Source organism: Takifugu flavidus, chromosome 20 (assembly GCF_003711565.1).
Source record: "Takifugu flavidus isolate HTHZ2018 chromosome 20, ASM371156v2, whole genome shotgun sequence".
NCBI classification, from domain to species: domain Eukaryota; kingdom Metazoa; phylum Chordata; class Actinopteri; order Tetraodontiformes; family Tetraodontidae; genus Takifugu; species Takifugu flavidus.
In genome coordinates this window covers 299,234-321,311 of record NC_079539.1, presented here as the reverse complement: position 1 = coordinate 321,311, position 22,078 = coordinate 299,234, and the positions used below count along the sequence as shown (strand labels likewise).

At 50.0% G+C, this 22,078-nt stretch overlaps 1 protein-coding gene across 2 annotated transcripts; it reads left to right on the top strand.

The window, feature by feature from the left end:
• Window positions 1-293: 293 nt before the first annotated feature.
• gnaz (guanine nucleotide binding protein (G protein), alpha z polypeptide) lies at window positions 294-20,251 on the top strand. Of its 2 annotated transcripts, none has more exons than XM_057018304.1 (3): window positions 294-624; window positions 10,619-11,842; window positions 18,307-20,251. In XM_057018304.1, the coding sequence occupies exons 2-3, from the start codon at window positions 11,120-11,122 to the stop codon at window positions 18,649-18,651; spliced, it is 1,068 nt and encodes a 355-aa protein (XP_056874284.1). In that variant the 5' UTR covers window positions 294-624; window positions 10,619-11,119; the 3' UTR covers window positions 18,652-20,251. The 2 variants fall into 2 exon arrangements, with proteins under 2 accessions (XP_056874284.1, XP_056874285.1); XM_057018305.1 differs by lacking the exon at window positions 294-624 and adding an exon at window positions 1,546-1,681.
• The last annotated feature ends 1,827 nt before the right edge of the window (window positions 20,252-22,078 follow it).

The following is a 22,078-nucleotide window of genomic DNA, read 5'->3' as shown; positions in this document are numbered from 1 at the left end:
GCTGTCGCTCTCTCGGAAGCTTTAATGCAAACTCAGGAACCAGATCTGCCTTCTGCTGGAGCCAGGAGAGCTCAGACTGCTTAATGCTTGATGTATATTTCATCCCGGTGGCATTAAAAAAAGATAAACGTGGCGCTGTAGCGACCCCATCCAGGCCTGTTTCCCTCTCTCACTGTTACTCTCATGATTTAATCCTGACCATTCCCCCCCCCCCTCGCTCTCTTCCCGCTGACTCCTCCCTCCGTTTTCTGTCCAGCACTCCCTCTCCCTGCCTCTCCGTCTCTGACACACTCACACACACACACGCGCGCACACACACACACATATATACACGCCCTCCACCCCCATCGCTGCAGTGTCTCAACTGCCTCGGAGCAAACAAGAGAGGATACAGAAGACAGACGCCAATAAGAGATAGAAAGAGGGACGCTGACAGAGGGGGAGAGAGAGCGAGTGAGAGAATGAGACAGAAACATGAGTGTGTATGCGTGTGTGTGAGACTGTGCATGAGGAAGATATGAGGATGAAGCAGCGGGACTAAGGGTGGATTGCGAAGCGTCTCCCTCTTCCAGTAAAGGCTTGTGTGCAGTATCCTCCGTAAATGGATGCTGCTTTGTAAACACGGTAAGCTACCCTTCTGCAGCTTCTCTTTTTGTACTCGTTGGCCTGTGCTGGACACACACACACGCACACACACACACACACACACACACACGCACGCACACAACGGGCATTTTTCCTGATAAAAAATGGGGAAGGTGATGTTCAGAGATGGCAAAGCAGGCAGCCGGTCCCGTCCCCTCCTCCACCCTGCTAGCTGTGTGCCAACAGACGCCGCTATCCTCCGCTTACACTTTGACTCATCAGCTCCCCAGAGCATCCTCCATTCTTACAGAATGCTTTTATTTGAAGGCAGCACTTAGTTCATGTAATTACTGTATGTAGGACAAGTGAAGTGTGTGTGCGTGCGTGCGTGCGTGTGTGAGTGTGAGGGCGCGCTTCATCCAGGCCACAAGCTTTTGAAATGGAGAGATGGTAAATGAGCGCAGAAGTGCCATCAGACAGAATCAGGTGTTCGGCACAGACAACTTTACACGGCGGCGGGTGTGAATTTAGTGGGAGGTGTGGAGGAGAGCGGCGGCCCGGCCGGAGCCCATCTCCACCTGAGGGACGTGGACCTCAGCGTTTATTCGTTCTGTCACTTACAAGGTGTAAGTGTACATCTGTGCATCTTTAGACCGTGTGTGTGTTGGGGGAGGGGGGAGGGGGGGTACGTCGGGGGGGCATGATGTGTAATATTCTCAGCTTCCTGTATTAAAGGGCTCCGGTCGGGAGCATGTGGACGTGTACACGCTGTATACGTGTTTGTGTTACATGTTGAGAGAGAAAAGCAGTGCAGGGAGGGGTCGAGGAGCTGGGGGGGGCTGTTTGAGGCAGATGGGGCAGAGGGGCGGAGGTCGGTGCAGCAGCGGAGTGCTACACCAGAGAAAGAGGGGGAGATTCGGAAGTGTGGCTGAAAGATGCGGGGGGGTTGTTGATGAGACGGCCGTTCCCGAGCGTGACAGGAGAGACGTGGACGTGTGTGACAGCGAAGAGCGGCGCCCGCAGACATCTGAGCGCCCGGACAAAGATGGTGGATGAATTCCTCCGTCTCCCCATCGCAAACGCTACACGGATGCTCGTACGGAATGCTGTGTAATGTTGCATAAAGGGGGTTTGTGAGGAGGGGGGGGTGGACGGAGTATTGATCCCCGTCACCGTGCCGACAGATGGGACTCGGCACTGATGGGTGGTGGCGGCTGAATTTGCTGTTCTCGCAGGGAAATCTTCTGAACCAGAGTTCCCCATTAGCGTCTGCGTTGTTTTCTTTGTCTCCGGAATGTTGCGAAATTTTCCGCGATGCCAGCGTGTAGGCTGATAAAGCAACACCTCGCGGGGCGCCGCCGTCTCCAGGATGCGCCCACAATTCAGGGCGTCTGCGATGACATCGTCGGGTTGCTGATATCTCTCCCCGGCATCAGCTCCTGCGGTCCGGGCTGCACTTGGCTCAGATCAGTAGAGGAACCAAGGTCACATTCAGAGGGACAGAAGCTCCGATCAGCTCCGAGAGCTGCAGCCATGTCTGATTCTTCCTGTTTGGAGCCGGACCAAAAGGGAAGAAGCAAAACACAAAACCCCCCAACATGAACCAGCAAACACGCACGGCACTATTTAAAAATGCAGCCTCCTCCTGCCGCTGACGTGTCGTTCCCTTTCTGGGGAAACGGACGCCGGTGCCGCTTAACTGACCTTCATGCGCCTCCACATGGCAGCGGTAACGGGACCAAACCTATGCCGGTTTAACCTGGTTCCACCTCCCACGTCGCTCGCTCCAGCCACTGACATGATGGCAGGAGACAGCAGGGGACAGGCCTGGTTTTAAAGTGACAGGCAGCGGCGAGGTAGGAGGACGGCGTCTGGTCCGGCAACCTCGTAGAGGAACACGCCAGCGCCTGCAAAATTAAAAGTCAGCTCTATTACAGTTAAGCACCGAGGGGGCCCAGCCTGGTTCCCACGACAGCGCGCGCCACACCGTGATTAATCTAACGTGTCATTTAATTGCCGTGGGGAGGAATTACCAGAGTGACCACACGAACCGTATACGTCCGTTTGGACATGATGAGGGGGTCAAACAGAAGACGTGCATTGTGAGCCCCATCAGTCCGGCCTCCCGGTTGGCTCCCGCTCTCTTAATTACTGAACTAGCTTAGGACAGAGTTTAGATAGAAGGAGGACTAAAACCTGAACCAACCCAGCGCAGGTAGGTGTTGGCGAACGCGGTCGGCTGGTTTAAACCGCCCCTGACAACGTGCACTGTCAGTTTTCTGGAGATGAGCTGATGCATTGTGGGTAATGGAACTGAAAATTTGGTCTTTTTCTCGCGACGTAAACGTCAAAGAGCGCGATACGCCGGTATCGGGAGCTGAGTGACGTTCAGGAACGTGTTGACAGGAACTCTGCTCGGCTGCTTCATGCAAAGCGGGAACGTCTCATATCCTGGAGGGATCGCCGGAGAAGCGGCGCCCTGTGAGAGCGCAGCCGCCGTGCAAACAAACGCAGCTAAGGGGTTAACGAAGGATCGCTTCCTTCAATTTAGTTACAGCATCATCTGACAGACATCTGCTGCAATAAAACTGTTTCCTGCCTTCTGAACAACCCATAATTGTTCATTCAAATGTTATTAAAGGATGATCCGGCGGGAGTGGGAACGCTGCCCGTGTAAGTCAGAAGCAGAGAGAAGGTGCGATTACATCTGTGGCCAGTGTGGTCCCCTCAGCTGAGGGGCCAGTTAGGAGGCAGCGCTTGGTGGTGCACAGCAACGGCCCCTAAAGTTGCTGATGTTGTGGTATTAGCAGCTAAACAGCACTGGGACCTTTGACTGTGCATATTGACTTTGAAATGATTAATTAAATGGCCTAAGCTGGAGTGTGCAATGACAATGGCTCTGCCCTGCTGGGCAGATTAAATTTCTGTGTAATTTAATTGCGATTTAGACGCATTTTGCTTCAAACCCGGGCAGCTGCCGAGCTGAAGGGAGATAAGCGAAAAGCAGGAAATGCGCAGGACGCCCACCAAACCTGCATGGGGGGCAAAAGTACCCCAATATGGCTCCAGCTAAACAGAAGTGAGGAGCATCTTTTTTGGATGACGGTGATCAGATGAGCTGAGTGGTGCTACTGTTGCTAACGTTCCAACCCGTTATTGACAGAAATGACTGACAACGTTTGAGTCCCGGTTAACATTCAATTAAAATCCTCAAAGAAAAACAATGTTTGGCTGATTACAGAGCTGAATCCTGTTATCGCGCTTACAGACGTTGGAGCTTTGCATGCTGGAACCACTTTTTTTATCGAGGTGCATAAACCAACAGAATTTATTTTATGCCTGGTTAAGCATGAACACAACAAGGGAAAGAATTTGACTGGCCTGCATCTGAGGTCATTGGGATAGATTTCTTTCTTAGCCAACATGGTAATTAGGTAAAAAAGGATGATATTCGTACTGGACGCACCACTCGGGGTTTAAAATTTCCTACATAATTGTAGCAATTAGAGTGTTTCAGACGTGGTGCGCCTGGATAAGTGTGAAGCATATCTCTGTGTTTTGTGTCATTTGTTCCCACGGTGAAAGGTCAACGGTAATGACACAACTCCACACTGCGGCGCTTACTGACGCGCCACGGCACAGGCCTGAAACCGCCGTCTCAACCCAACAAGAATTCTACAAAGGGCTTAAGTGCAGAGAGCACGTCACAAATAACGCTAACAGCTAAATTCAGGCCGGCGCGGCTCTTCCTCTGGTGGCCGCGTACAGGGGCCGGTCTGTTTCTCTAAAGGGGGTCAGTGAGAGGGTCTCACGTCTGAGAGCGCGGAGCAGGAGGATAAACAGAGCAACTTTGTGTTCCATCGCACACACACACACACACACACACACACACACACACACACATAACACTGGTCATATGACAACAAGGTGGTGGACAAGGGGGAGGCGGGGCTGGAGATGAGGGTGTGTGTGGCAGCACACCGCCCGCTGGTCCAGGGGTGTTTGCACTGGGAGGAATGAAACGAGGACGTGTTTACAGCAGGCATGCCAGGCTGCCCTCGGACTGTGTGCCCACATAGTGCGTCCTCGCCTTGTTTTGATAACACAGACTTTTAGGAATACAGGTGCGAGGAAAGATTACAGCACAGGAATCAGACGGCGCTCCCGAGATCACCGTTAAAATACCCGAAAGCGGCGTTCGGCGGCGACTCTTTATGCCAGCGTCATAAAGTTTTATTGATAACTCGTAAACTCGTGTGTGTGCAGGTTAATCAGGCGTTCAGCTCGCGGCGTGATCGCCTCACCTTCTTTGAAGGGCTGACTTTAATATATCTCTGATGCCCTTTCACACACACGAGGGGCACAGGCAGCTAGCATGCTAGCAAAACATAGGTATGATCACGCGGGCCGTGGCTTGAAAGCAATGTATGAGGGGGGAAACTCTTTCCTGGAATATCCAGGGCACGGAGAGTGTTCCAGAGTCAATGTGTGAAGCTGATTTGATGACGCCAGATGTTGACAGGAAACAAAAGCTGATGGGTTGAGTGAGTTTGTTGACGCGAGGTTTACTGGATACTCCTGCAGTTCGGGGGCTGCGGCGGCCTGCGGGCACTTGTGTGACTGCCAGCTGCACTCCCAGAACACAGACACTACACAGGTTGATTAGAACAGTAGATCTCCGCTTAATAAGAGGAGGACGGTCGCCTGTCTTCATCCCTCACCCCAGAACTTCCTCTCTCGCTTCTCAGCTCTGCAGACACACCAGCGACCACCTAGTGCCACCCCAGCCCTTGGCCAGACGGCCTCCCCTCGCTCAGCCGGTGCACAAACATGCCATTGTCATCGCCGGCTAGCCTTGTGACTCAGTGTGACCCGCTAGATTGAAGTAGGAACATTAAACAGAGCATTATCACGAGAAGCATCAAGCATACAGAAACCTCACCCACCCTCCTTTACCCTCTCAACGGCCCACTGTTGTGTGGGAGCAGAACACTGCCCAGCATTGTTTTCTGTAATGAATGGGGAGTGTCCTCACATGTCTGCAGCATACAGGCATCTTTCTCAGAAATCCAGGGCGCCGCATCACACAGCCATTACATTAAACTGTCACACTAACAGTTTCGCAGGTTTCCAAGAAGCGCTTTTCATCTTGTACTAATGCAGCACACTCTTAAGTCATATCAGATGGTGAGGAGATAAGACGTGGAGATAAATGCAGCCAAACCGGCACGCTGGGGCAGAGGAGCCGCCCAGAGCTGACCTTTTGCCCCAGTATAGGAATGCGCAGGAAATTTCCGGATCAAAGTGGAACTCTTGCATCTAACGGGAAAATGTTTTGTATCTAATGTGATTGGGATCACAAAGCGCCGACTCGCGGATCCGCGAGGGTTTTCAGGGACCAGACGGTCCTTTAAAACTCAAGTAACGGGCTCGCGCCTTCAGAAGCAGGAAAACCCCACAGGCAACAGAAGAACACCCTGATTACAGGCTTTTCTGTGCAGTAAGCATCTAATAAAGGAGCAAATACGATGTGGTACATCAGGCCGGTTGGTAATTAAGATCATTATCAGTCTTATCTGGTGCTTTGTTGAGCAGTTAGAATTCTTAGAATTCCCCCAAAAAAGAGAACTTTAGGTAACTGGAGGTGACTACTGGGAGGAAGGAGGTCTAAATAATCAGAGGTTCCTCCAGATAAGACTAAAACAGCAGCAGAATCTCTCGTCTTCTGTCCCATCATTGAACAGCAGTGAGGGCGCCGCTCTGGCAGCAGCACGCCGTCGTGCAACGGCGCCACCTCCGGTGTGTTTAACACGTGACGTTGGTGTTGGATCGCCTCCCTCACGCCTGTAATCTGTCCAAACAACCCACCAGAATCTTCTCCATGTATGGGTTTTCTCCCCATCCTGCTATTAAACTGGACTTTAACTGGACGGATCACTGCAGCAGCGCCTGCTTACCGCCACGCTCCACGGGTGGAACCTGAGCTCCTGCTGGTTCTGAAAGTCACGCGTTCCCCATCAGACAGGGATTGAGAGGATGGAGCTGGATTTAGTCCAGTCGGGCCAACCTCGCAGTCTCGTGTCTTCATGTTTGGAAGACTGGATCTAATATCTACCAACTGGTGATGCGTCGCGCTCGCTCTGCGTCACCTATCAGATTAATTACTTTATGGGTCAGGTTGTTTTCAAGCTTCTAATGTAAAACAGCAGGTAGAAGCTGTCCTCTTCTGCTGAAATATTAAAGAACTTTGCAGCCATTGCTTGGTGAATGAGCAACCAAGCAGTGATAATATCTATAAATATTAACAACAGGAGCTCCGCCCACATTATCATGATGTCTTTAGCTGCTGGTGAGACACTGAAGGCAGCGCGGTGTGTTTATGCCGCGGTGGTCACGGACGATGTTCCGATGTTGTGTTTCAACCATCAACACTGGCTCCACCAGCAGCTGAATGCAGAGAAATGTTCAAATGAAGGCCAGGATCGCCTATTTGCAGCTCTTTATCTCACGTCTCCATGATGGAGATCGGCTTCCCGGATTCATTTCAAATCACGGTGGAAAGAATGCCAACAATGGCGTCTGTCTAAAAGATCATTATCCTGCCCCAACATCCGTTCGCCAGATTTTCTGTCATACATTTCATCTTTGGAGCCCGGAGCTGCTCTTTTTCTGGCTCCTGGACTCGACCGGGTCAGCCTTCAGCCCTGTGACGAGATGCTGACAACACAAGTCAAACCGGCGCGTTGTTGACCGATTTCCTCCGCTGACGGCCGAGGGTTCAGCCGGACGCCCTCTCCGATCGTTGTGCGCGTTTCAGAAGAGCTGTTGAGCAATTCTGCAAAAAAAAAATCAACAAATCCGGATAGCAAACAAACACAACAAACACCAAGTGAACCCGCCTTGACAGCAGCCAAAGAGCTCGTAATTGTACGGTTTGATCATGGTTCCACGTCTGCTAACTCTTGACACAGAAGCATGGACCTAGAGGGATAATCTATGTTAAACTCCAGGGTTTTAGATATTAGTGTAAAAATCATTCTGCTAGATGATTAGATTGAGAGCAAGACTTGGTCACTGTACACAGACGCTGTCCAGACAGATTTAGGTCTCCCAGTAACCTCTTCGGGTCACGCAGCCACTGGAAACCAGCCACTCAAACATCTGCTCTGCAGAAAGCCTTCATGCTGCGCAGCTGATCATCAGGCATGTGAGCTGATGTCAGCGTGCGCACACACTGCAGTGATTCTTCTTTATGCACCAAAATCACAACGCCGAGCGGTTTTTATGCAACTTTACATCACGAGACGTTGACACTCATCTTAACCCTTTGGCCCAGTGCAGCTCCTGTAAGCTAACTATCAACAAACGACACATATACGTATGTGTTAATACCAAGCTAACTTTTTAGCAGTAGCTCTTTGGGTCTATTTGGTTTGAAGTACCGTCAGTAAAGTTCCTGCTGTCTGTTATTCTCATCTCAGTCCTACTTGGAATTCAAGCCTGTTGAGTGCAGCGCCCCACAAAACCTGCGTGGCTCATTCATAAACCATGACAGGATCACTAAAAGGGCAGCTGTGCTGCTCGCTCAGACTTTACATTCATTAAATTAGCGCTTTTGCGTTTGTTCTTCCTCAGCTCTGACACCTCACAGCCCGGCTACATCTGCCACGCTCCTCAAACACATTTAGCCTTGATTGAAATCGCTCGTCTTCAGATGGGTCGATCCCAGGCCCTCAAAACTGAGCTTATCCGCAGGAATCGTGCTAAAACGTCTCCTACGTTCCATCCGTGAAGGACTTTTTAAAAACTTCAGTCCAAGTAGGTCAACGCTACTGTGCGTGTGTGTGAGCGTGCACCCAGGCTGTGCACGTATTGTGCAAGGCATCGCGTCTGAATTCATCGTGTGTGCAAGCAATAACGTTCAGCCTCTGATGGATTAAAAACACCTAAATCTAATGTGACCAGCCCCAGATTTTAATAACGTTCCTGTGGACTCAACAACCCTGCAGGTAGAGACAGTCATGAAATGGAGAGTCACCGTGGCGACGTGCACCCTCTAATAAAGAGCAGGATTGTAATTATTTGCTGCACGCTCAATTAATAACAGCAGTCAGGCACCCGGGAGAGGGATGATGTGTTGGAGGAAAGAAGGACTTGGTTTAATCCCGGCTATCGTGTTACCTCATCCGAGATGTCGGCCTAACGGCTCTGCCATCACGGCGTCCTCTGGAGACGTTTACGTGGACGGAAGCGGCAACGTTCTGCTGCTGTTATTCAGAGCTAGCTCAGCTTTACGTGGGGAACGGCTCATTTCCCTTTAAAGACATTGGTGTTCATTTCTGTTCACGCTACTCAAAGTTACAAGCGCTACATCCTGCCGCGTTCTGCTCCATTTGGGAGTTTATAGGTGAGCAACAGCCCAGGATGTTGTTCCCTATGCAGTGGGGAATATTAATAAAGGAATTTTAATCTGAGAATGATGTACAGGTTTCACGCTGCCGGCGTCCTTCTCAATTATCTAAAGTGGTGGAGCTCCGGAAAAGTGTGGAAATGCAAGTGCTGCATATTTCTGAAGCGGGAGGGGAGCCGAGAAAGGCTTTAATGTGTTTCACAGGCCCTTAAAATCAGTGATGTGCGCTAACTGGTTTGGCTGGCTGTGCCATTTTGAGGGGGTAGTCAGGTGCCTGGAGCCAGGAAACAATACTTTCCAGTCTGTTTGTGTTGTGATGCTTTGTTATGGCTTTGTTCTGCTCTGTTTGTCCTCTCAGTCATCTGAAGAGTGGACCTCAGTCACTCAGCTCCGAGGAAACGCTGGCTCCCTCGCTCTCGCTGACGGCTTTCGCGCACGATAGTTGCGCCAGAGAAAAACTAGGCCATTGTACGCATTCACATTTGTTGCTCAGCAAGTGTACGCGGCGCCCTTCGACGTACACGCATTTATTACACGATCCCACAGGCACGCCCTGCTGCGAACGAGCTTTCACTTTAAATTCATCATAACAGCATATTATATTGAACGCACGTCCCCAATCACATTAAAATTCAGAATTTGGGTTATAAAGGTGAAAGCATTCTCTCCTATTCCCAGCCAATATTTCACTGAAGCAGCAGGAGGACGTCACACAGCGCCAGATCTGTCCGAGGGTGGTGTGGAATATTGAGGACAGGAACACTGGTCTCCTGTCCATCAGTATGGAAGTGTGAGGAAGCATACGAACCTGCTGGGTTTTAACATGCTAATTAAAAAAAACGATTCACCGTTAACACTAAAGTCTGTTTCTCCACCAGGTTTTATGCAAATGTTTGACCTTGATTGTGTATTTATGATGGGGGGGGGGCAGGGTCACACCCATCTGGCAAAGCTTGTGTACAGTTGCATATTCAAGCTCTCCCTGGAACGGCTTTAACTCGATTTGCTGGACACAAATTAGATTTTTTTTTGTTTGTTTCCTTGTTTTTCAAGGCAAAAAGACAGAATGTTTCCACAGCACGTCATTTTTATTTGCAAGTACCGGTACTGAATGTTTGTTTTTTTTAACTTAGCTCTACTCAGAAAGATGATGTTTCAAGCTGTCCAGGAGATTTCCTGTATTGCCATAAAACACAGATGTCACAATCAAACAATCCGGGATTTAATAGGCTGATCTTAGCGAGAAACTGGCAGCAGAGGTGAACAAAACAAACGCTCCAGCTTTCCCGGGAAGGACTGGAAAGCTTAAAAAGCTGTCAACTGAACCCGAGTGTCAGTTGTCGTTAAAATCTGAAGCCGAATCAGATAAATATCTAGAAAAGAAGCAGACGCGCAGACCCCAGCCTCTCCCGCTCGCACGCACACGTCGATCCGTCGATCGGACGCGTGAGACAAATGAAGGAGGACACGGTGTCTTGGGAGCAAAATTGTCCTTGTCTTGCGTCCAACGCCACATCTGCCTCACGGGTTAACCCCGGAGCCCAGGCCGTGTGTTTGATTGACAGCTGTCCCTGATCGTGTCTGGATTTGTCTCAGTCGTGCTCTTGTCTTTTTTCTTCCCAGGTTTCTGGACACCTGGAACCTTTTCGATCGTTGGGAAATCGGGAAAAAACGTGAGAAGAGGCCCGTTACTGAAGTGACTGCAGAGGCCACACACGAGCCATGTGGGATGAGAGCGTAGACGCTTCATTTCAGCCCAAACACACTCTCGCCTGACACACTTCACCTCCGCAGACGTCACTGAGACCTTACGCCGAGGGGCCCCCTGCTATGAACCCCGGCTCTCGTGGTTTCTCTAGGCAGTCCAAACCCGGTGCCAGGCGCTGTTCCGGCACAACCACAGCTTTGGATTCTGCCCACTCTGGACTCAGAGGCAGCCTCCGATCAAGAATGAAGCATTTTTGAGCTCTGCGTGGTTTTTAAATCGGTCCGTGGTGAAGTTCCGACCCAGAGCGAAGCCCTGCCAGAGTTCCAGGGCCGACCCACCCACCCTCTTCATCAGGAATCGCGCTCCCATCCAGCAGCAGCACGAGTTCCTCTGTGCTCACCACGTGGTGGAGGACCATGGGCTGTCGTCAGAGCTCGGAGGAGAAGGAAGCGGCCCGGCGCTCGAGGCGGATCGACCGCCACCTGCGCTCCGAAAGCCAGCGGCAGCGACGTGAGATTAAGCTCCTGCTGCTGGGAACCAGCAACTCGGGCAAGAGCACTATTGTCAAACAAATGAAGATCATCCACAGCGGAGGCTTCAACCTGGAGGCCTGCAAGGAGTACAAGCCCCTCATCCTGTACAACGCCATCGACTCGCTCACCCGAATTATCCGGGCCCTTACGACGCTCAAGATTGACTTTCACAATCCCGATTGCGCCTACGATGCCGTGCAGCTCTTCGCCCTCACCGGTCCGGCTGAGAGCAAAGGGGAGATCACGCCAGAGCTGTTGGGGGTCATGAAACGCCTTTGGGGTGACTCAGGGGTCCAGGAGTGCTTTCAAAGGTCCAACGAGTACCACTTAGAGGACAACACGGCCTACTACCTGAACGACCTGGACCGCATCTCTGCCCTGGAGTACATCCCTACCGTGGAGGACATCCTGCGCTCCCGTGACATGACCACCGGCATCGTGGAGAACAAATTCACCTTCAAGGAGCTGACCTTCAAGATGGTGGACGTGGGCGGACAGCGCTCGGAGAGGAAGAAGTGGATCCACTGCTTCGAGGGCGTTACGGCAATCATATTCTGCGTCGAGCTAAGTGGCTACGACCTCAAACTCTACGAGGACAACCAGACGGTAAGAAAATGCAGAGCAGAACACAGGTTGCAGGAAACACCAGTGAACCTTCTGCAAACCAGGAATTAGGCTGATTTATACAGGCTGTGGACCACAGAATTAGGAAGGCAAAGGTGTGCGTTTCAGGAGAGCTCTCCAGAGGACAGCGCGCGGCACACAAAGGCAACGCAGACAGAATTATCAAACCTTGCCGACGGAATCGAAAACACCACCAGAGAAAAGCTGCAAACCTGTAATTGGCCACACAGGACTGCAAACAGAAACCAGAAAACATCTAAATGAGAGACACAGACGTACTGAAATGATAAGATGATTAATCATTTGTTTCTCGGTATCAATTCTGGAGCCAAAGATGCCCTTGTAAGCTGTCACATCATAGTTTGTATTTCAGCTGTTAGAAACAGGGAGGAGTCAGTGGAACCAACCAGATAAATGAATTCAATGGTTCTGAGAAAGGAACAGAAGAGAAGCCCGATCTGCCGTCTCATTTCCTCTGTCAAACTCAGGGATTACTGAGGGATTTGCTTCATGCACACATTTCATTCAGCTATCGACTAAAGTTATTCCTGTTATTTTGTGACAACTGCATTGTCTGATGAGCAGTTCCATATAACTGGACCCATGTGTTGATCTATTTCTACATTCTTCTCTTTATACTGAACCTAATTTTACCCCATTACTGTAATTCATCCACATGATCTATGCTCACCCGCGGCTGGATGATGGATTTAGCAGAAATGGCAGAAACGTGTTCGCTCAGCCTTAATGTTGGGAGCTATTTAAAATGGCTGAATGATGCTGGTGGCGGCTGCTTCTCCTCGTTATGGTTGTGGAATTTCAACTATTCACTTTCCATAACATATCCGTCTTTTTTATCTCAGTGTTTTGACATATTTGGGGGAGTTTTTGCTTTTCTAACTTTTTTTTCCGGGGATAATGGAAGGTCTACAATAGATAATGGTCTACTTATTTAGCCCCGAGCAGCCATGAGGGGTCGGCTATTTTTTGTTTCTTCTCAGGCATGATACTGGTGACCCGGATTAAACAGGGCGCACAGTGTGCCAGGTTGGAACATGAAATCAATTAGTTTTAAAGGGTAAAAATAAAGTCTGAGGAAAGAAAATACAGTATGGTGTTAATTGAGTTCACAGGGAAAAAAAGTGACAAGCTGTACCTGTGAGAATTAGCAGATCGTGGAGGCGCGGCACAGCGACGGGAGTTCACAGGTGCTGAAAGGGAATAAAACAAGTCATTCTTCGAGGAAAAGAGCCCACAAAAACAATACAGGGGAGGCAGCAGAACACTCGGCGCGCTGCAGAATATGATTTCCTGGTGAAATTGTCATTTCCACGGTTTGTTGGTGAAAGCCTAAAAACCTTTTCAGACGCTCTTCCTTGTGTCTTTGCTGCCCTGAGTGGGCTCACCTCGGCCATTTACAAGTACTAACATTAATGCTACATCTGATCCCGGCGCCCAGACGGCCGTATCTGATTTAAATGAAAGACTTTCATGAAAATATGGCCTTTGAGCTCCATTAACCGCATTAACCGATTTAGAAAGTAGCTGAATTAGTCCATGCGGTACAGCCCGCGCTTTTTTTAGACTTCGAACTGTGGCTGTGCCGTTTGTGTTGATGGTTGCGGGTTGACGGACAGATATTGTTGCTGTGGACTCGGGCGGGGAACCTCTTCGACCTCCCATTATGACCCTTGCAGTTATTTAGGCCAGCCTTCTCGCTGTGGGTCAACCGCCCCTACCATTGAGCCACCGTGGCCCCGAGGGGGAGGGTGCGTCCCCATCGCGGTGTTCGGCTCACCTTGCTCAATGTCGCGTCAAATATTTGTAATTATGCCCGCAAACGTTCACCTGACAGCCGTGACAACCGCTCAGATTCACCGTCGGTCCTGCTGCTGTGAGAACAACACCAGCCCGCAGCAGAGCGCGTGTTAATCACCGCGGGACAGACATCCGACGCACGCAGCCAGCGGTCCCGTGCACGTCGCAAAAACCGTCCCCCTGAAAATCCCCGAGGCAGCAGAAACTGCACATTTACAGCAAACAAACTAAATATAAATATTACTGTGCAGGTACGTCTCTGCACCCCCCTTGACACTGACTGCGGGTCAGCTGACACCGCACTGCTGAACAGCTGTTACCTAACACACGGTGTGGTCTCCACAGGCGCCGTGCACTTACAGTGGAGGTAAAGTGTTTGCATCCCTGCACTGTGCATCTGGTTTTCTGGCTCAGCTGAGCAGGAATACGACCCTATTTGCGAGGATGAAGGCTCCAGAAGATGCCTGAGCAGTGCGGGATCATGATTGGCCACAGGATTCAACGCACACCCGCATGTACGTGTGCTGACACAATTCAACGCCGGAAGAACAGCAGGCAGTGAAACAATGCCCCAGATAGTCGTTACGGAGGAACAGCTATCGGGATTTGATTAAGCTGGTGTTTGTGTTTAATTGCATCAGGAAGACGTATAAAATAATAATATATAATAACTCTTCCACTCCGTTGAAATGGACAAAAAAGCCCTGCGAACGTCCACCAAGACATTAGTGTCACTTAAAATGTAAGACTATGAGGACCCTGGTTTGTGTACCAAAGAAGTTAACCTGAAGGAGTTTCTTGGTGCTGTAACTGGAAGAGGGATTTGTCCTTATACATCCGATACAAGCAGAATTCTGTTGGCAGCTGCAAACTAACGTCGATGGGAGGCACACTAAAGTTGTGTTTACCAACACCCATTCACTCCAGTTGGCATCTGTCCTTCCCATTCTTTGCCTTCCATGTCTGCACCCATGCATCTCATTCTAAGCACAGACTTTTCCTAATCGGGGAATCATTCGAGCTCGCCGGCGCTGTGTGAAGCAACAGCATTCCCACATATTCCTGCACACCTCGCTCTGCCTTCTCGATGGTTCAGTCGTAAAATCTGACGGCAGGTAACTGCTAGCAGTGCGTAGACGCTTCCAGGGACGCAGCCACGGTCCAGTCGAACCGCAGAGGCTCGCATAGCTGACCCCGTTCCCCGATCCTGTTGACACACAGAGAACCGGCAGTGGGTTGCAGCCTGGAGCTTTTTAAATTTAGTAACAAAAAAATAATAGTGATGGGAACAATTTGCAGTATGTGTTTTCAGAGCTGAGAACTTCATCACATGCTGCCCCAACCATCACCCCAAGGTCAGTATCAGCGAAACCATTCATGGCTGTGGTGGACGGCGCTTGCTCTTCTTCTTCAGTCATTGTGCTGCATGTGCTCACATATTTGGCTGATTGTGCTCACATATTTGGCTGACGTTCGCCTTAGAGAACCTGCAGATTCTACTTAATGGCGCCAACGGTTGGTGATTATTTGTGGTGGCTATTAAACATATTTCGGGTATAACAACATACATGTCGATGTAAGATTGATGGGCACGAGGGGCTCTAAAAAAAGGGGCTTTTTAAATTCAAATAGTCTTGATGTCCGTTTTTTACTGAAATTAAAATGATGCCTTATTGCATCCTAGTAAAATTAAACTTGGACGCTTCAAACATCAGTCGGATGCAGAAAGTTCAGCCTCAGTACAGCAGCGCGCACAGGACAGAATATACACCAGAATAATTACAGTACAACATTTACCCATCAAACCATTCCCTGATGCATTTCCCATGTCCCATCCCTGTCTTCATAATGAACCGGTGGCCATGGTTACCGTTGCTTAGCAACAGGCCAGTGAAATGCTCCTAATCCTACGCTGTTGACAGTGAGCTGTGACTAGGAAAGGCAGGATGAGAGGGGGAAATGCACGGCGGGAGGAGGGAGGGGGGAACAAACAGCGGCGCTGGAGAGAACAGATAGGTGAGGAGAGGCGTCTGCATGCCTGCCTGAATGTTCATGGATGCATTATTGTGTATGTGCAGCGCATGGTTACATGCACCAGCTGGGGCTGAGCGACCGCGGCGGTTCTGCTCGCGTGAGAGGGAAAAAACCCGGCGAGGCAGGCGGACATCAAAGAAGGCTGCAGCATAATGTTTCTGCGGTGGCAGATATTATAGGAATTAATGACCTATCGAACCAACCACCGGGGTTCAGCTTTCTAAGGACAAAGTTTATCGCGTGAACGCCACTTTTCATCACGCCACCTGTCCCCAAACACTGAGGCCAGTGTCTTAAATGATTAATGTGGGACGTTGTCCCTCACGTGGACACGGCGCGTTAACTGCCAAGACAGAGATCAAAAGCAATTTTTACTGTGAGACAGAAAGGCGTCATGTGACCTGACCTGTCACGTGACCTGATAGAGTGTCAAAGTAAAAAAAAAAAAAAACACCACAGCACAAAAGACATAAAAGAGCGCTTCCCGGACAACGCAATTAGACGGCGGCGGGGAGGACACGCCTTGCGAAAAACATGGTGTCATCCCTGATGATGTCAGCGGATTCAGACAATGATTTCAGGATCAGAGAGTCGCACACACACCCACACACACACACACACACAGCACTCTCTCCAGCTCAGCCGTAGCTTTGTTCATTTAAAATGTCTAAAAATGTCTCTAATCCGTGGCTGTACGCACCGACAGCCGGTGTCGAGGGGGAACTGAAAAATCTGTAGGTGTGAAAGGAGTCGCCACGACTTAATGCTTCTAAAACTTGCTCCCCCCTCCGTCATCACCAAACTCTGACTGCACGGGTGCTGAAATGGCCGGGCGAAGAGATGGGAGGCTCCCCGGGGCTCCGCCGACCGTCTCCTGCCAGGCGCCGCCGGCAGCAGCCTGGAAAGAGGAGTGTGGTGCAATCGGCCTGATTGATTTCATGTCGTGAAGGAGCCAGCTTTTGTCCCCACAGACAGGAAAGTGTTTGGATTTATTCACGATAACGGGGGTAGATATTAGGCCTGCTGAGAACCTGCTGCGTGTAAACAAGATAAACAGTAATTGTTTAGGTAGAGGCAATGAGCCGTTTAAACTTCTCATTAAAATGAATCAATCGGTGATTAGACTTGGTTCATTTAAGTTGAAACAATCGAAGCTCCTCTTTTATAGACAATACTCCAGGCTTAAAATCAAACGGCATCTGAGTGATTTCTCGAGACGCTTTCACACCTCTCACAAGTGAAAAGAACCGTCCAGCTGTGCTGCGCGTCACTGGTCCCATTAGAGGAAGTCGGGAACTCGCGCCGCCCTCGTAGCGTCTGTTCCTGACGCTTCGGCGGGTCACACGCAAACCGGTATCCTGCCGGACGTAGCTCGAAACGCCACGGCGGTTCTTTTATTCCTGACACAATGAAGCAGATCCAATCCTTCTGCAGTGGCGGGGACAGAACCACCGTCTGTGTCCAAAGGGGGGGGGGGTTCCACTTAGCTTGGGGACAGAGTTTCTACCTGGTAGGAGACAAAACATGGCGTGAATCTGGACCTCGAGGACTGGATTTTTCCATCCCTGCCATAAGTCATTGAAAAGGCACATTACTTCTCAAAATCTCCAACATTTATAATATTTGAGTTTGCGATTTGCCCCCCCCGGGGCATGCTTGGGGCCTGGCTCTGGGTTTCTGTAAAGCCCCACCTTATTTAGAAATATAATATGAATAAAGTTGAAGTGAAGGTGGGTCGTAACGTTCACTCATTCTCCAGATGAGATTAGAAGAGCAGCTCTCTGCAGAATCCTTCCATTCAAAAAAACCAGAGGTTTAGTGGACTCTGCGGAACAGTCGAGCTCTGCCCGTGTGAGGCTTCGCCCAATTCTTTGTGTTCTCTGTGTCTGTTTGGTTCGGCTGCGCGGATCTTGTGATTTGCTCGGAGCGTCGCGCTCTGTAACCTTTTAAACAACAGTTTTCCTCTGACAGCATCCGAGTCACAAGCTGCTGGCCAGTTGCCACATACCAGCCACATCCAGATCAACCCCCTTTGTTTGTCCACTGCATCCATGTCACATGTGCACTTATCATATGGAGCAAGACCTGACGATGCCGTCGAAGCACGCGGGGGGGGCTGCGTTACGTAAGGGATCAAAGTGAATTAAACTATCTCGTAATCAGGTGGACAGAAGGGCAAATGTGTAATGAGCAATGAGGATCTGTCCTTCCTGGCCAGATGTGGAAAGTCTGCATAAAGTGAAAGCATCTTCAGCGCCCCCTGGCAGCGGGCGGCAGTATGGCGCCCTTTCTTGCTCTCTCGTCATCTGTCCTCCATGACGTCAGGCATCTCCCCTCAAATATACGCATACGAGAGTTCAAACGTGGGTCGTTATCTGCCCCAGTCCCAAATCTCAGTTATCTCCGACTGGCGCCTCTTACCTTCATCATTCTCATCTTCAAATCATTCCCAAATCTCTTTGTCAAAGAAAATAGCATACGAGCGACGTATTGGTTTGTGACAGTCATGTGACGAGGACAGCGTGGTTGTGGTTACCGCAGGGTCGAACCACCCGAGCTCCGGTTTTTAACCGCCTCCCTGTCTTTCCCCGCAGAGCCGCATGGCGGAGAGTTTGCGCCTCTTTGACTCCATCTGCAACAACAACTGGTTCACCAACACGTCGCTCATCCTCTTCCTCAACAAGAAGGACCTGTTGGCGGAGAAGATCAAGCGCATCCCTCTGACGGTGTGCTTCCCCGACTACAAGGGTCAGAACACCTACGAGGAGGCCGCCGTCTACGTGCAGCGGCAGTTCGAGGACCTCAACCGCAACAAGGAGACCAAGGAGATCTATTCCCACTTCACCTGTGCCACTGACACCAGCAACATCCAGTTTGTGTTCGACGCTGTCACGGACGTGATCATCCAGAACAATCTCAAGTACATCGGGCTGTGCTAGGACCCGAGGCCCGGTGTGCCGGGACGGGTGGGGGTCGGCCCGACCTTGGACTGGACGGGGAAACGGCGCGTCGGTTGGCTCGGTCTCTTCGAAGAGGCGCAACCAAGAACCGCAGAGGAAGAGAGGTGGTTGCAATTTTAGTGTTGCGGCGGATGGACCAGAGCCGAGGAGGGATTTGTACCCAACGCGTTTGCACTGAATATGAGTATGCAGAGACACCCACACACACACACACACTCACACACACACATCCTCATGTTTGCTCACACCCGAGATCAACAGTGGAGCGCTTGTTTGACGGGGCCAACACTGGAAGTCTCAGACAGCTACTCCCACCTGCCTGCCAGCCCTGAGCGAGCGGGAGCACTCTCTTTTAGTTTTTTTTTGATGTCTTGTCATTTTGGTTACATTTGTCTATTTACTTTTATTTGCAAGAGTCAATTTAATGCTGCTTTAAGAGACAAATTCTGACAGAGTCCAAGTTTTCTGTTGGACTTTCACCCAAACCAAGGTAGCCGATGAGCGTGCCCGAGGTGACCACCCGCCCGCCCGCCCGCCCGGGTGGAGTCTGTGTTTGTGTTTTAAAAAAAATCAAAAGTTAGCAAAGACGATGTTACAGCGTACCTGCCCGAGAGGGGAAACTGCCAGCGTGAAGCTGCAGTGACGTCCGTTTTCCCTTCACAGCCCTTTCTGTTCCGCCTCTCGCCGACGCGCCGACGTTGTTCTTTTCCCATTTCACCTCTCTCTTTCTTGTGCTTCAAGAGAAAAAAGGAAAATGTCTCTCAAACCTGAAGTATATTACCAGAAGAATGTTCCACTCCACAAAGTTATAAGTATTCTTTGCCATTATTCCAGTTTTAAAGAGACGACAAAAAACAGTGCCAAGATCAGATTGTAAATAAAACCTGATCCCATCCATTTTGTTCCTTTTTTTCTGGTTTTGTTTGTTTTTGGTTGATGGACAGATACATTAAAAACATGCATGATTTTCTTACTTTGGGATACTAATATATTTTCTTTGGGAATGTGTTCCCCCCCTTTTCCTATAGGTTTAAATAATATATTCCCAAAAATATATATATATAAAAGTCCAACACTGTGTACGGTTGTACAGTCAGAGAGGAATATATTGGAAAGAGCTATATCAAGAGCTATGTGATGATGATGATGATGATGACGATGATGACGAAGATGGTGATGTGACAGTGTTGGGGTCACCGGAGGACGAGGCTGTAGAAAAAAACATGAGAATGAAGATGTTCAAAGTTGAATCTTCCGTGCATTATAAGTGGATCTTGTGAAGCAGCCAGTCAGTGTGGTGTGTAAATATGCTGTAAGCTACACTCTGTTGAAACTAAATGAAAATAAAGATTGAGTGGGGAGGCCGGATGTGAGGGAGAGGGAGCGAGGGAGGGAGGGAGGAGGGGGGAGACCCGCTCCTCTCCTCCCCTCCGACGTTCGTCATCGGTGCAGGAGATGATGTGCAAACTCAGTTAAGGGCTTCAAGCTTGACTTTACAGGACGTCCACCTCAGCAAAAGACAAAACCATTTAAAGAGTATAAAAAGGACAATAACTATGAATAAAATGACTTATGCAAATTTTCACGGTGTAGTAAATGTGTTTTTGGTGGGCGGGGCCTCCGCGCCGCCAGCCGGCCGAAACCAGCAGAACACGCCGTCCAGAACCCGTCTCCCAAACGATGACATAAACCGTTTGTGCTCGGCGTACAATGCAGCTACTGGGGCGAAAAGAATCCTGACATGAAATATGCGATTCGATTACCCGTGAACGAACCTGGCCCGTGTGACGGGGTGACGGCACACGGTGCCGCACACAAATCCCTCTGATTAGTGTCTCGACGGGGTCTGTCAGCGCCCCTCACCCCTCAAAAAGGAGCAAATCCAGTGTCACACCGCTAGTGGAAGCTATGTGTGTGTGTGTGTGTGTGTGTGTGTGGTGTGTGTGTGTGTGTGTGTTATAGATGTTGGCAAACTTGAATCGGACATCTGCAAACAGCTGCGAGGACGCGTCTCCAGATGTGCTGAGGACATAATCCCGCCCCTGCAGCAGAGATCCCCCTCTTCTTTATTTTCTCCCAGAGAAATGTGCTGCTCACCGGACGGCCAGACGACAGACACGCGACGCTCCCACAGAACGTTGCAGCGTCGTTTCCCGACTCACTGCAAACATCTGGAGCCAACAGCAGAAGTATTAAATCCATAAATATCAGGGATAAAAACCATTAACAAGGAGCTGGCTGCTGGTTTGATGTAGCTGTGGCAGCACTTCCTGTTAGGTTATGTTGCTCCTTTATCTCCAGATGTTATTTAATAATAGATGAGTCTTCACGTTGAAGGACTGCTGATGGTTTTTAGGACTGTCGCAGCGTGACGGAGGGTCATGTGGTGTCCGTCTCTCGCGGAGTATTGGGCAACAGCTGCTCGACAACGATGAACACGTATTAAAATTGGCTCGTCTGAAGACAGGAGCGCCGCTCAAACCAGGTCTTGTGACTGTCATGTGAAGGAGCCGATCAGTCCAAAATACGCATAAATGAGGAAAAACTAGGACAGATGAACCGAGCCACAGATCTCCCCCGGACCATTAAATAGAATCTACATCGTTATTTATAAATTCAGGGTGTTTGGTTTTATGTCTGAGGTGCTTTTGGCTTTGGACCAGTAGCAGGCGATCCATCCTCTTCACCTGGCCAAAGCTGCACAGCATCTCTACTGGTGCCTGTAGCCTCTGACCAGCCCGACCAGCAGCCTGGTGGAACCCCCTGAATCAACCATCTTGACCACAGAATCACCCGGTTTCCTCCTACACTTCCCCTCCCTCCCCTCCATCAGCTACCCTGTAGTCATCTGTGACCTCGGTGACATGACCGAGCCTTAATGAAGTCCGAAAAGGTCCCATGAGTGGACTTAGCTTCTTGCAACCCCCCTCCCCCCCACAGCCCCCCCTCGTTGATCTCCATTTCCTGACCGATATCATCAACCCCTCCCTCACATCTGGCTGCAAACCATCTGCTGTTGGAGACACTTTGTTCCTTGCAAAAATCTACTCTGAGCTTTACAGGTTTTATCTCTTTGTTTTATTTAGTCCCACACCACAATCACAATCTGCTGACTATAATCAAACCTGTTAAAAATATACATGACGCCCAACAGATTAGCAGCCACGTCAACATTCACCTGCACCTCTGGACTGGGGTTGCAATTACACGTTCAGCCAACAGGGGGCGATGGAGGTTCCAGCGTGGGAACAACAGCCACAAACTATTGAGGACAAGCCAATGAAATAAGGGTCCAGTAGCTGTTCCTTGTGTCCGCAGCGACCCGGGGCCCGTGTCTGCAGCCCTGTTCCAGTTTTGTTGCCAGGAGGCGGCGAGTGAAGCCCTGCGGGCAGAACCTTCACATGTG